This window comes from Neolamprologus multifasciatus, chromosome 20 (genome assembly GCF_963576455.1).
Source record: "Neolamprologus multifasciatus chromosome 20, fNeoMul1.2, whole genome shotgun sequence".
Taxonomy (NCBI): Eukaryota; Metazoa; Chordata; class Actinopteri; order Cichliformes; family Cichlidae; genus Neolamprologus; species Neolamprologus multifasciatus.
The window spans coordinates 6,787,917-6,802,501 of record NC_140458.1 but is presented as its reverse complement, the minus strand read 5'-3'; the positions used below and the strand labels follow the sequence as shown (position 1 = coordinate 6,802,501).

The window sequence follows — 14,585 nt, the reverse complement described above, 5'->3', positions numbered from 1 at the left end:
TTGAAGTACATTTTCAAAGCCAGGACCAAAGGGCTCTAGCCTCCTGCCTGGGAATAAACATAACTCAAACCCAAACAGTCATCAGTTGATAAGAAATATTTATTGTTTATGGCATATTTGCAGTACATTTTGTAAAGCTGTGTCACATTCTCTTATCATAAATCTTATTTTACAATCGCACGGAGGACAGAAAAGACTGCAGCGGGATGCCAACACTCCACAGGTTACTGGAAACAGAAATGCAGCGAAAATCGTTAAATCCGATAATTGTCCATGCAGCTGAAAATCAATTATATGGATCGACTGTGAGCATTTAAAGATTCAAGAGGTAAATAAGACCCAAGACACCAGGACTAAATGAGTACACGTCTGGATGACGTTCAAAGATGCACAAAAAATAAAAAATAAAATAATAATATATCTATTTATATATAAGGTATTCTTCTTCCACATCTAAACATTAAGTCTGAATTAGAGTGGTTGTAGTAAATATTTAGAAACGGACACCTAGGTGAAATGACATGATTAGATGCTGCTTTTGAGTTTCCTTCAAAATATACTCATATATTAATCTTTTTCAACAAACAGATTTTTTAGTTTAAGTTCTTCTTATATTTCTATTCTAATCTTATTTACTTTGTCTGTTTAAATACATAAACACCCTGTTTTTAAGTACAGTGGAAGGACGGACTCGACCTATTGTGGAAAGCGGTGGAACTATACTACACTAAAAATGAAATTCTTAAGTTTGGGCAATTATGTGATATATCTTGTCGCACAAATATACTCTTTTAATCCATTAGTGTCTCTCTAAGCATCACACCCTTCAGCACCATTATCTTTCCCACTGACAGACGCATTGTGTGTGATAAATGTGAATATTTACACTGTATACAGACAACAGATCCTGCAGAAAAACAGCTCGCCTAGCTGCTCAGTCTCTCTCACCACTGCACCAGCAATGAAAATTCCTCATATACACACATTTCACTGTTTAAAAAATAATAATTTTGGAATCGGTGCAGCGCTTTTAAATTTAAAATGAAGAACACTTCAAACAGTCCAATGGCACGCAAAAGGCAAACTGTGTTAGCTTCACTGGTCCAGGGTTGAAGGAGGAGTGTGTTAACTGGACTCAGCAGTGACAGAGGCTGCTGATGCTAGGCTTTTTAAATACAGAATTGCACACTAGAACATCTTGATCATCTCGTCGCCAATCTTCCAGGTTTGTCCCTCACGCCGGATCTGTTTTCAGAACTCCTCGTGTACGTTTCTGGCATAATCCATGAGCTTGCTCCCTGTGAAGTACTCGCTGTACTTGAGAATCTCGTCCAGCTCCAAGCTATGGTTCTGGTTCTCGTCTGCAACAGCGATCATCTGCTTGGCCTCATTCAAAGCGTTGTGCTCATTCATCGGGTCCATGTACTCCTGAAAGATGAAACACGGAGAAACGGGAAAATATATCAGCTATACCTGCTGTAGCTATTTTGTTGGACATATGTAGGAATGTTTTTCTTCTGTCTCTACTAGTTTTTAAATCCTTCATGTTGTAAAGAACCAGCTGAGGGAGCTGGTACATCTGACCATGAAGCCTACCTGGATACCACCTGTTGGAGGTTTTCCAGCTACTCACAACGCAGATAATCATCATGAGGTCAAGAAAAGACGTGAAGGAGAATTTATAAGGACTATGAAGAGAAGCTTAATTATCAACTCCTTTTGAAAGTGTTAATAATTAAGAATATAAAATGTTGATATTTCAGCCCACATCTCATTGAGCTGTTTCATACAGGCCATATAAAGGAGACCTGCAGTTGGAACTTTTAAGGAAAAGTCACATATAAAGTGAAATTAAATGTAATTTATCTTTTTCAGTAAGTCACTTTTTCTTTATATATACACACACACACACACGTTGATTTACTTTTTATTTTGATGTAATAATTATAAAAGTTCAAAGTATAAATGGAAGGGTTTCTTTTATTTTTTGCTTTTGTATTTTGCATTTTTTTCCTAATTTACTCACTCGCATCTTTAATCCTTCATCAAGTGTGGAACCATATAAAACAATATGTATGAAAACTTGACAAAAAGTGACAAATGTAAAAAGCTAAAACATTGGAAAATATTAAATAGTGGTGGCATTTTCCAAGTTGCCAACAAAGTGTTAAAGGAGTGTAACCTGGCTCTGAACAACAACTTCACGGCTTCTTCCTTCCTGCCACGCTCCACCTCACTTTATGAAATTGGCTTGGTGGCTTTGCATAACCTTGCTGACAACATCAGCTCAAACCCTGAAGTCCCAGGGCTCATTCGGAGCAGACTGTGATTACAACAAAACCTGTACTAATTAAATTTTAATTTCTCCAAATCACACTTAAGAGCTCACTCAGTTTTTCCATCATCTTTAATGTTAGTTTACTTTTTTATTCCCCATTGTTTATATACTTCTCAATTACCATATCTAGTATTTATGTTATGGCCTGGTTACGCTCGCTGTTGTGACTGCAGTTTGGTGTCGTTCTGGCTCGTCATCCACGTCTAAAGTTTTATGATCTTGCGTTGGTTGAAGACATGGGTGCATGACCAAGTCACTTTTTACTTCTACAGGAGTTCAGAGATTCACAGAGGCAGATGCTGTAAGAGTTTGAAAAATTTAGGCATTCTAAACAAAAAAAACAAGAAAAAAAGAAACAAAATCTTTGCTCCTCTTATACCATCGCTAACATGGACATTTTGCCTGAGTGGTGATTGTGGTGGTGGTAGTGGAGAGTACTGCCATAAGTACTCATGCCTTCATCACTAGTGTGTAATGGTACGGATCTGTGGCGACTGTTTGTGTGCAACGTGATCAATCCGGTGAGCATTATTGGACCCTTACTGATCAATTTGTTATTTTCTGTGCTTTGATTTATGTAGAGATGTTGAGATCTGTTGTTTCTGCTAATCAGCTCAATCATTGTGTTTCTATTTGAAACAAATACACAAAACCAATCAAATAATTATGTGCATATCATTTCTGTATCTATCATGGTTATAGTTGCTTTTCATCGCTCACCTCCAGCTCATCCATGGTTACGATGCCGTCGCGGTTCGAATCAATGACTTCCTCAAACTCCTTCTTCCTCTCTCTGACCCACTCATCTTCGATCTCTGCAGCCTGCTGGTTCTCCACAGTGCCCACGGGCAAAGAAATGAACTCTGACAGTGTCAGCCTCTTATCGCTGTCCTGGTCTGAAAGAAAAACCCCAGAATTTTACGGCGCACTGTTTAGATCAGCTGTCACAATCACCACAGAGTGAGCTAGCACAAAAACCTAACCTAACACCAGTTTAACAGTTACAGTGATCATAAAAGTATTTTGTTGTAGTACTGGTTGAGAAAGCTGCAGCCATTCAGTCCTTCACATGTTAAACTTCTAACCTGCATAGTGTGTTTATCTTTATGTTAATAACTTCCTAGCATTAATCCCACACCTGTTTATTCTGCCCAAAGCATGTCTGCAATCCTATCTTTTATTTGTCTGTCCAGATCACATTATTCCAAAAGGCCCAGGGCCAGATGCATAAAACACTGTGTTGATTCAGGGTTAAAACATAGCACAAAGGCAGACACATGTATATTACAATATTTCTGTCTGATTTATAAAGCCGTGCAAATTCAATAATAGCGAGCATGCAGACAAGCCTATTTTACACTTTAACCATGGATATATGTAGACACTACGTCATCCATTGGATATAAAAACACCCATTTTTAGAATGTTGTAAAGTAAACAAAGGATTTGCAGCAAATGTGAAAATGAAGGAAGGAAATATGTTTGCAAGTCTTGGAAATACGACTAACATCTTTATAAGATTGGCGCAACAGTAACACACCAGCAACACCAGAGCAGCATTTCTTGCATGTGACAATCAAGCAGAGCTATTTATAGCACCAACATTCAAATTAATATTGCAAGCCCCAATAAAATTTGGAACACAGCTGGTTACAGTTGGCTACTATGTGGTTACAGTGGCAGACTGTGTATCTGTAAAGAGAAAACTACAACTACAAAGTTTAATTCTGCCTGTCAACCTTATTTCTTATTTTCACTTCACGATATCAGTCTTGCTCCCCCCAAAAATTGTGTGGCTAAAATATCCGTGTGGTGTCCATATTTTCACAAAATATTATTCCTTTATTCCTGTTTGTGTTTATTCATCCGATTGCAGGTCTTCGTATCTTCACTGCCAAACTGTAGCTTCACTTTTTTTTCCCAGGCACATCTCCATTGTAAGTCAAAGTTGTGCATTCTCTAGGATATAGGGATTTTTAACCTCCTAGGACCTGGCGTCCACATATGTGGACATCACATTTTGGGTTATTTAGACCAAAATACTCAATTTTGCTCTACAAGGGCCTGATATCCACTTACGAGGACATTATACTGCTACTGTTCTATCAAAATTTTAAACAAATATCCTCATATGTGGCTCTTATTTTTCTTAAAAACAAAAATAAGGCAAAAAAAATCTGGTAATTGTTTGTTTTTACATTCATTGGGCCCCAATATGCCCAAATATCAAAGAGAAATTAAAAATGCATGCCGTGGAAGAGTTTGGGTCTTAAGAGGTTAATATCGAACATATGTACTCAGACGCCTGAATTAATTATATAAAATCTTTTACCTTGGTGTAACTTTGCTCTTATGATGCCATTTCAAACTCTGTTATGAAATACCTGTTTTAACAGGTTGTCACTTCTGTTTTTGGGAATTATTTTGAATGGAGTTTAATAGTAGAAGTATGAATGAGGCTTACTCTGTGACTACTTTGAAATTGTGCTGTTGGTATGAAATGGTAATGATGACTCTCGGATTTAAGCTACGCTACATTTGATGGTGCCGCATAATTGAAATTCAAGATTGACCTCTCTTATCCTGTGAAAGCAGCTCCCAGTGATTTTTTTTTTAATTTAGGTTATGTTGTTTACCAATTTAAGGCCAAGGCCAGCCTCTGAGGACTGCGTATACAAGACATGCACAAAGTATTGATGCTCACAAGTAAAAGAAAAAAGAACCAAAAAAAGATCTGAGATAACCTCGATGCATTTTTCTTGGAGGCAGTCAGCCATTAATTTGAAGAGAGTCTGTCTGAAACAGCAACAGTTTACTTTTCTCAATTAGACCTGGAAACACCTCTGAGGCAACACAAGGCCTCGGCTTCATTAAATGGAGCAGAGGACGTTTTACTTCTGTGCCAAGAGCATTGCCCCTTAAACATTCCCAGCAGAGAGACATAAACACAAAAGAGTGATTCAAACTAAATTTAAAAAAACACGAAGACAGTGTCGCAAACCCTAGACAAAAGCTGTGCATTCATCAGTTTAATAGAGGAATCCTTTTGGAAAACAAACTTATTTGCTGTCTTTCCCGTGTTAGATGAAAAGATAGATGCCTTTCGCTAATCCGTCTGTTTATAGTTTAAAGCCACAGACAGTGCACATAGGATACAGGAACCAACATGGCACATGCTGGCTTGGAAAGTACTGCTTTAAAGCCTTGAGTGCTGCATTTTGGTTGTTGCCACTTTAGTTTTTATGAACCAAATGTAACTCTTTTTGAAGATGGTGTCAGGTGATTAGCCTATGCTAGTGCTCAAAAGCATGGTTCGCAAATGTATTTGAGTCATTTTTGACCAGGATATGTCCTTCAACGCACATATTAAACAAATATGTAAGACTGCGTTCTTCCATTTGCGCAACATCTCTAAAATTAGAAATATCCTGTCTCAGAGTGACGCTGAAAAACTAGTTCATGCATTTATCACTTCCAGGCTGGACTACTGCAATTCATTATTATCAGGATGTCCAAAAAACTCACTGAAAAGCCTTCAGTTAATCCAAAATGCTGCAGCAAGAGTACTGACAGGGACTAGAAAGAGAGAGCATATTTCTCCTGTTTTGGCTTCCCTTCATTGGCTTCCTGTTAAATCCAGAATTGAATTCAAAATCCTGCTCCTCACATACAAGGTCTTAAATAATCAGGCCCCATCTTATCTTAATGACCTTGTAGTACCATATCACCCTATTAGAGCACTTCGCTCTCGCTCTGCAGGCCTACTTGTTGTTCCTAGAGTATTTAAAAGTAGAATGGGAGGGAGAGCCTTCAGTTTTCAGGCCCCTCTTCTGTGGAACCAGCTTCCAGTTTGGATTCGGGAGACAGACACTATCTCTACTTTTAAGATTAGGCTTAAAACTTTCCTTTTTGCTAAAGCATATAGTTAGGGCTGGACCAGGTGACCCTGAATCCTCCCTTAGTTATGCTGCAATAGATGTAGGCTGCCGGGGGATTCCCATGATGCATTGAGTTTTTCCTTTCCAGTCACCTTTCTCACTCACTATGTGTTAACAGACCTCTCTGTATTGAATCGTATCTGTTATTAATCTCTGTCTCTCTTCCACAGCATGTCTTTATCCTGTCTTCCTTCTCTCACCCCAACCGGTCGCAGCAGATGGCCCCGCCCCTCCCTGAGCCTGGTTCTGCCGGAGGTTTCTTCCTGTTAAAAGGGAGTTTTTCCTTCCCACTGTCGCCAAAGTGCTTGCTCATAGGGGGTCATATGATTGTTGGGCTTTTCTCTGTATCTATGAAGCGCCTTGAGGCGACATTTGTTGTGATTTGGCGCTATATAAATAAAATTGAATTGAATTGAATTGAATTCTGTCAAATAAATATCTCAGTAATGCTTTTCATGCAAGAGCTTTAGTCTCTCTGTGAAAGAAAAACCACCAGGACGGAGATGAAAGGATTGTAAACCAGTATTTAATGAAGTGGGGTTAAATTTTCTCAAGAATAAAATACATTTCTGTTTATTAAATGGAAAGACTTATATCTAATAAAGTAAAATAAGCTCATTTTAATTACATGTGGCTCAATTATGGTTAAGTTTGAGGTAACCTGTTATTTTTAAACAGGAAAAACCATGTACGTCTCTTGTATACACTTATTTTTTTTATTTTCTTTCTAAATAAAATTACTATCCAGTTCTTCTCCACTATATGACGTGTCTGAATGTTATTTAGTGTTTTTAACATAATTTCCTTGTTATAATTCCTTCTCATCTCATCATCAGGTTTCTTTAAAAGCTATTTCAGCTCCACAACACACAGCTTCTTGATAAAAAACAAACAAACACTGGGACCTTTAGTGAATAAGGAGGGTTTGCCTCGGGAACAATAACTTCACCTCCGATTCTGAACTAAAAGGGAAGTGTAGGGAGGGACTGACTCTCAGTACATGAGTGTGCACCGTTGCCGCCCTTATGAATGCCATGGAGCAAAAGTTAAGTGACAACAGCAGATAAGCACAGTTTGTGCATGTGTGGCCGAGTTGGAGACACAAGTGCATGGAAAGGTTGGTCTTTACCAGCATTTCAGTGATGCAGGTTCTCACACTGTAGATTCCCAAATGACAGGAAGAGAAAGAGATGCTGGAACAGCTGTAAAAATTCAGGAAACTATTATCCTGTTTTGACATCTTTTGTTCCTCTAACAGGAAAGCTGATGCTGTAGGTTTTCTGTCAGGAGAAGACTGCAGCCAGACTGACACACCTCAAGCATCAGTATAAATGTTTACAGGGCTTTGAACATCTCACAGTTTCTGTGTCAAACAACCATTAAACGAGGCTTCAGGAGACCATGTTGATGTGCGGCATTCTCAAGCTCTCTTTTAACATGGAGCAATTTTACCCTCAAGAGACTCTTATTAAACTTAGGCGTGGTAGCTAGAGGACCACAATAATAATGAGCTGTATCAGTTCAAGTTGTTAACTCATGTCTCGTGATTGCCTAAAGCTAAGGCTTGCTCCATTTTTTTCTCTGTCCCTCTCTCTATCAAATGAACTGTCCTGCTATCTAAGAAACTGTGAAGCGAAACATTTTAGCACAATGGTGCTGTTAATCTCTTTAAAAAAAAAAAAAAAAAAAAAAAAAAATCACCAAATCAGCCCTCCAAACACTAAAGAGAAGGTTACAAGCTGAAGGGTGGTGTGCGACTCTCTGATTGGATACATTAATTTCATAATGTAAAGCAATTCCAAACTCACTGCTGGAGTTTCATGGTTGAGGACGTTTTAAAACAGCCATGTGTGTGCAGCACATCTTTAAAGAAACATCTTTACACTATAATTCATTACCTTCTAATTTACTTTAGCTGATCTCAGATAAAACTCTTTTGTACTGGTCTTTATCACTATATTAGTGTCACTCCACACTTTGGACAACTAATAACCAACATAAAGCAATCTGAAAGCAACCTGTCCATTATTTTCTATCTGAAATCCAACCAGCATGTCAAACATCTGTACCATTCTACAGCTCACACTTCCAAATAATTTAACTCAACTTCTTCTTCCATACCCTTGTTTCCTCACGATTATATTACTATAACTTGTTGCATACATGTCGGCATGATGCTGCAGTTTCTGCAGTCAGTAGAAAGCAGCGAGAGGTCTCACAAAACACTTGAGTCCAGACCTCGCAGAAATCACCCAGTTTAAGATTTACTTCAAAAATCACTCCCTGGTCCAGCTACACTTTTCATCTCAGTACTCCTAACACTTCATGCTACCTCCCGACCTCAGATCAGAGAATCAAGTACAGATTCAAAGGCAAGTTTAAAGTAAACTTTACTGTAACGTTTTACTGTTTTAGTCCCAGTGCTGTAGAAAAAAAACTTCCTCTTACTGAGAGATCAGTTCCTCATTTTTAAAAAAATTAGCAAAACTCACCATTTCAGGTTGATTTTGTAAGATGTTTAATAACGTTGTCCTGAATTTTTACTCTTGCCTTATTTGTCTTCTGTTGCATTTTCTTCTCTTTGACTTATTTTTTTAATGCAATGGCAATAAATGTTTATTGCCATTAAAAGGTTGACTGTCTGTTAATCATTAGGTTGCTCCACATCTGCTCAGTGTGCGAATACACCATTATCTTGTGACAGTACAACTATAAAGTAATATTTATAAGTAAAACATACCTAAGTCACGCACAATCTCCTTGACCATGTACTTGAGCATGCCTCTGCTGTGCTCAGGGTGAAGGAAAGACAAGAACTCCTCCTCATTCAGCAGCTGGTCAGCTGGAAGGTTGTCAGCCTGAAACCAGCGGTCCTTCAGGCTTTCCAGCACCTCCTGAGCTGTAGAAATGAAGATCGGATAAATATTAACACCACAGTCAGATTTACAGCAGAGCTTTCCAGATTTTACTTGCGACGGGAAAAAACTCAACTTACTTTCCTCATCCAGCTTCAGATCTTCGTTATTCTTTATTTTCTCTGCAATCTCTTTCTCATTGAAACCTTTGCTGGCCAGAAACTTCACTCTGTATTCATCCCATGTCACGTGACCTACACACAACCCATGAAATCAGAATTTAGATTTGACCTGACAGGAAGTATTTTTAAGTCTGGGACATGGTCTGTGACTCTCACCATCGCCGTCTGGATCGACAGCACGGAAACTGTTCTTGTTTTCCTTCTTGGCTTCCTGAAAGTGCTCCTCCGTCTTCTCCATAATCCAGCGCTGCATTTCCTTGGCACTTATGCTCCTGTCCCTGTTGAAGTCGACCCTGTGAGGAAATCATTAAAATAATAAATTAGTTCCTAATTTAGCTCCAGTTCCTGAACATTAGCAGCGTCTCTACTCCATTAGGCGTCTAATTAAACGATGATAATGACCCACCTAAGGCTTTGTCTGTCTGGCTCAGACATGTAAAGAACTTTAGCCCTGAAGTGACCGAGTGATTTATGACCCTGGCTGTATATTTACACTATATCTGCTTGTTTTTTCTATTATTATCATGAATTTGCGTCTCCGGCGTGAACAGGAATCTTTCCTCTTGCCATTTAAGATGACAGATTAAAAACATCCAGGACAATGATAAGCTGCATGAATCATGTGACTCAGAAGAACCAGAGAATAAATTAGTTTCTTCCATTTAATAAATTCAGCCTTTAAGTTGTCTGCCTTTGTTTTTATCCGTTCATCCATCCATTTACTGATGCTTGGACTGGACCAAGCCAAGAGACTAAATCTCCTGGGTCTTCCTTGGGGCCTCCTTCAAATAGGACATGCTGAAAGACCACGCTTAGGGGGCGTCCTGGTCAGATGCCTGAACCACCTCACCTAGCTCTTTTCTTTTAGAAGAGGGGTAACTTTACTTTGATTCCCTTCTGAATGAACAAGCTCTTCACTCTCTCTAAAGAATCCATTCGTCCTTTGGAGGAAGCCAGTTTACACCACTTGTATCCATGATCTAATTCTGGATGGCAGTCACGGTTTGACCCCTGGCTATCCAATACCCAATGACCAAAATTTTCTGGTTTGGAAAGCTTGGAAAAGACATCAGGTTGAATTATTTGTTTGTCATATTGTAACACAGGAATTTCCCAACCCTTGGGACCTCTTACATTAATGGTCTTATACTACTGAGAATTCGTCAAATAACAAAAGGAAATTTACTAAGTTAATTTCAAAATAAAGGACCACTACATGAAGAAATATGTGCAAAGCTTGCTTTACTTGAGTATATTGCTTCATTGGATACAGCTGTGCTGCCTCGTATTTCTGAAATTTGCCCTCTACGCAGATAAACATGTTGTGCAGTAAACAGCACAGCAAAAGGGTCCACAATAATACTACAACCTAGCACATAACAAAATCAAATGCACCTCTACAACAACCGTAGTAGGTACACATATATCATGACCTAGGATATTTTTCCTAACATCTGGAATTTTAAGTCCTGCAACCCGGCTCCAAGTGTTTCTTGTGCTGGACGAGGCTCTCATCTTGTTACTGACAGGCAAACTAATCAGCGGGCATTCTTTGCTTCTCCAGCTTTGTATTTTTACCATTTATGTGCAGCATGTCATGAGCCAAGTAAGAATGGCTCTCAGGCTGTACTGTACCATGCTGCTGAGTGACTGCTGCTCGTCAAACACATTTCATTGCATTGTTGACCCTGTGCTAACTTGCATATGACAAATAAAACTGAAAACTGAAACTAAAGTGTTTATATTAGCATGTAAGGCTGGGTCCAAGTTAGTAGTCTTTAGCTTTCTGTCAATGTTTACTTCCAAAGTTATAGCAGTGCTGCATTTTTTTTAAGAAAGACTTCACCCAGAACCAAGCTTATCCCCTTATATCAGCTCTGCTAAATCTCCTAAATCCTTTTTTTTTTTCTTTTAATGGATGTGCAGACATTACACTTTATTGTAACACCTGTGAGAACAGCCACACTGGTCACTAGTCAATATTTCTTTGCTTTTTTGAGCTGAAGGATGACGTTGACTTAACAACACTTGAATGCTTGGTTTATTGCGTCAAACTTGATCTGCAGCTATGCTTGAGCATCTTGCTCAGGAATACTGTGACTCAAGTGCTATTCAGTGAATTAAAACCACGTCTTACTTGGTAAAAATTTCAATAAGCTTCTTTCTGTTTCTCCTCGGCTCTGAATCCTCCTCAAACTCCTCAATCTCCTTCCCCAGAAAAACCTCCTGATGGAAGTCCTTATTGAGGTGGCCGTCCAGCTCCATCTTCAACCCGTTCAGGTGATCTGGGGGAAGAATCTCGTTCTCATCTTTGCTGGGTGGAGACTTATCTTTAGAGGCTGACATGTTGGCTGGCCGTGCGTGCACATCGATGATGTGAAGGAGCATGTAGAAAAGCAGAGAAACAGCCAGGAGGTTTCTGCACCACAGTTTCCTCCAAACAGCCATGTTTACCTCTGGATGAAAGGTGAAAGCAGGGCTATAAAAATAATCAAGACAAAACAATTATTGTCCTGCTTTTTTTATGCACCAATTTTGCCTTTCCTTTATATAAATGTGCATTTCCCCTTCTCTAAAACCCCAAACCCATTCCTCGAAAGGTGGCAGCAGATTTAGTTCAGCTTAAATCCTAGAACTATTTTCTTAAACGTTCAACAAATACAGGTTGTTGAGTTATCGTCATAGGTGTCATGCTGCCAGAAAACACTAGAAAACTACCCCACTACTCCCTACCCCTAAAACTGAGGAAATAAAATATTTACTTATATCATAATCTGGCTGAAAAGAAGTCATAAGTTAAGACAATTATATGCAAGAAATCCAATAAATATAAACTAAAGGACAAAGGTGTTTTTATATGTGTATAAAGTGTGTTGATAGATTCAAGAAATCATCTGATAAACAATACCGAGTCTCTATTCCTCAGACCCTATCACCCTGTTTTATTTTTACCAGTGTTTTGTTCTTTTTAAATACCACAGCCATATCCATTTGCATAGGCATTTGCCTATGGAAAGCTCTTTTCACCCTACAACAAACAGACCAGTAATACCACATTCTTTTTTAATCTCCATGGCGGTCTATAGCTCCCTACGGTCTGCCAGTGCTCTGCCAATCAAAAACCATGTTCAGCCCATTAATCTACAATATAGAGTCTACATTGTTGTCATCCAGATCCTTGATGAGATCTTCTCTGTCTCTTTTTAAACATCTACATGTAAATTATAGCCTCCACCATTGTCTGTTGTACCCTTCCATCCTCTTGAGCATCAGTATGAATGCTGTGCTTTTTCAGCGATTCAGTTTACATTTCTGGGTTGGTAAGGCCTTCATATATATGTTGCCATTTTCTCCTTTGCTCGTTTCAGTGCTGAAGACAACAACCCATTTCCTATTCTGTTTGAGGAGTATAATCACTCATATTTTAGTTTTTTTTTTTTTTTTATTCTCTCCTACTCTGGTAAACTTACTGCATTAGTGTATTTAGGTTAATTCAATATTCCATGTGCTCATTTTAAATTAAATACCATTCAGGGTTCCAAAAAAAAAAAAAATACAAAAATGGGAAACGAACAAACAAAAATCAACTTCAGTGTCGCAACGACACAAATCGATACTTTCACAACTCAAACACGCCCACTTATAAACCAAGTAAATATTGTCAGAAATATGCATAAAGCCATTTTTCTGTACATTTTTTTGCTGAAATATTGATCACGGGGACACAACAGAGAGGAAAATTGCACATACGCAAAAGTTAAACAAACAAGCACCATCATAAATTAACACTGGTCAGCAAACTCACCAAAGCAAAATAAATTTAACGAATTTATTAGATCACTTAACAAAAAAAAAATCCAGACTTATTAGCAGTTCATCAGTTATAAAACGAATAATAGACTTAATTATATAGTAAGTAAGGACATGTCTCCCCCCCTCAGAGCTACAAAAGGTTTACGTTACAAACGAACAGGAACGTTACTTATTTATTTATTTTAACTCTGCCTAAACTCACATTTCTGCCTAATGTCCGCCTTAATATTCATTTGGGAGCTGAAAAGTTACACGAACACTAGCATTTTAGTAAAGCAAACAACAGCTAGCATGCTAGTTTAGCTTCGTCATGTCTTTTTAAACACTGGCGATTAGCACAGGCAGGCTAACACGTTAGCCCTCGTTGCTAGGGAACTAAAGTAACTGTTGTTACGGCAGTAAAGGAAGACAGTGATCGCAGAGATTAACAATACCTTAAAACATGACCAGAAAATGTTTTGTAGATAAGTTCTGGACTTACCAGTTAGCTGTTAATACCAGTAGTAACTTTCTAGTCAAACAGACCTTCGCTGGTTCCTCTAGGTCCAGTTCCTGTACACGTGGCTCACCACACAACACTCTCTTTCCAAAGTGTGGGATGGTTCAGTCTGAAAACAAGTCCAGACAGACCCAGGTCAGTCGCCAAGTCCAAGCTGAGGTTCCAGTTAGTGTTAAAATTAAGAGAGGCTGTCTCTAACCGGACACCGTTGACAAGTACGCTGGGTGACTGGGAATACAGGATAATTTCCGGTCAGCCCTTTCAAAGTAAAAGGATGGATGTGGGGGTGGGAGGAGTGTAGTATTTGCTCCCTAAACCTTATAACTGTTTGTGCCACTCGTAACAGCAAGAATTGGGTTTGCTTTTCGTATTATTATTCTGCTGTAAGCCAAGTGTGCTTGAGCTTTAGCGTATGAACTGATGAACATTCGGAATTCATGGTTCCAACTCTTACAGCAAGTTGTCCAGACCATCAAATTACCACCACCATGTTTGACTGCTTGACTTTATATGAAAGGCCATGTTGGTTTTACACTAGATGTAACGGAAAGCTTGAATGTAACAGAATATTTCCCCAGAAGGATCATCAATTACTTTTTCACATAGAAATTACGTAGGTTTCAGGTGTGGAGAGCTTTTTTAAAATCATCATTTAAAAACTGCATTGTGAATTTACTTGGGTTATCTTTGTTTAATACTAAAATTTGACTGATGATATTAAAAAAATAAACAAATAAAATATATAATTAAAAACATTTAATTGTTTATACATTTATTATTTATTTTAATTTAAATAAAAATAAATAAGAGATCAGGAAGGGGACAAAAACGTTTTCACAGCACTGTACATTGATAGCTCACGGATTCAGAAAAAAATGGTAAATAAGTTAAAAAAGCAAAATATTTAAAAAAAAAACTTTAAACACTTAAAATTAATCAATAAATTAAAAGTTAGCTTAT

The 14,585-nt window shown here is 38.2% G+C and overlaps 1 protein-coding gene across 3 annotated transcripts; it reads right to left on the bottom strand.

The window, feature by feature from the left end:
- Positions 1-81: 81 nt before the first annotated feature.
- Positions 82-13,865, bottom strand: sdf4 (stromal cell derived factor 4). 3 transcript variants are annotated; one of them, XM_085145238.1, is made up of 7 exons: positions 13,608-13,865; positions 11,451-11,792; positions 9,470-9,606; positions 9,272-9,385; positions 9,017-9,175; positions 3,059-3,234; positions 82-1,428 (listed from the first exon to the last, which is right to left on the bottom strand). In XM_085145238.1, the coding sequence occupies exons 2-7, from the start codon at positions 11,759-11,761 to the stop codon at positions 1,252-1,254; spliced, it is 1,074 nt and encodes a 357-aa protein (XP_085001364.1). In that variant the 5' UTR covers positions 11,762-11,792; positions 13,608-13,865; the 3' UTR covers positions 82-1,251. The 3 variants fall into 3 exon arrangements, with proteins under 3 accessions (XP_085001364.1, XP_085001365.1, XP_085001366.1); XM_085145239.1 differs by having other exon boundaries at positions 11,451-11,769; XM_085145240.1 differs by having other exon boundaries at positions 13,652-13,865.
- Between the last annotated feature and the right edge of the window lie 720 nt (positions 13,866-14,585).

Bases quoted from the DNA above. Each gene is read 5' to 3' on its own strand.
- sdf4 (XM_085145238.1), bottom strand. From the start codon at position 11,761: ATGGCTGTTTGGAGGAAACTGTGGTGCAGAAACCTCCTGGCTGTTTCT. The intron at 9,176-9,271 runs GTAAGTTGAGTT...TCATTTCTACAG, and splicing joins TCTGAAGCTGGATGAGGAAA to CTCAGGAGGTGCTGGAAAGC. The intron at 3,235-9,016 runs GTATGTTTTACT...TTTTTCTTTCAG, and splicing joins GGAGATTGTGCGTGACTTAG to ACCAGGACAGCGATAAGAGG.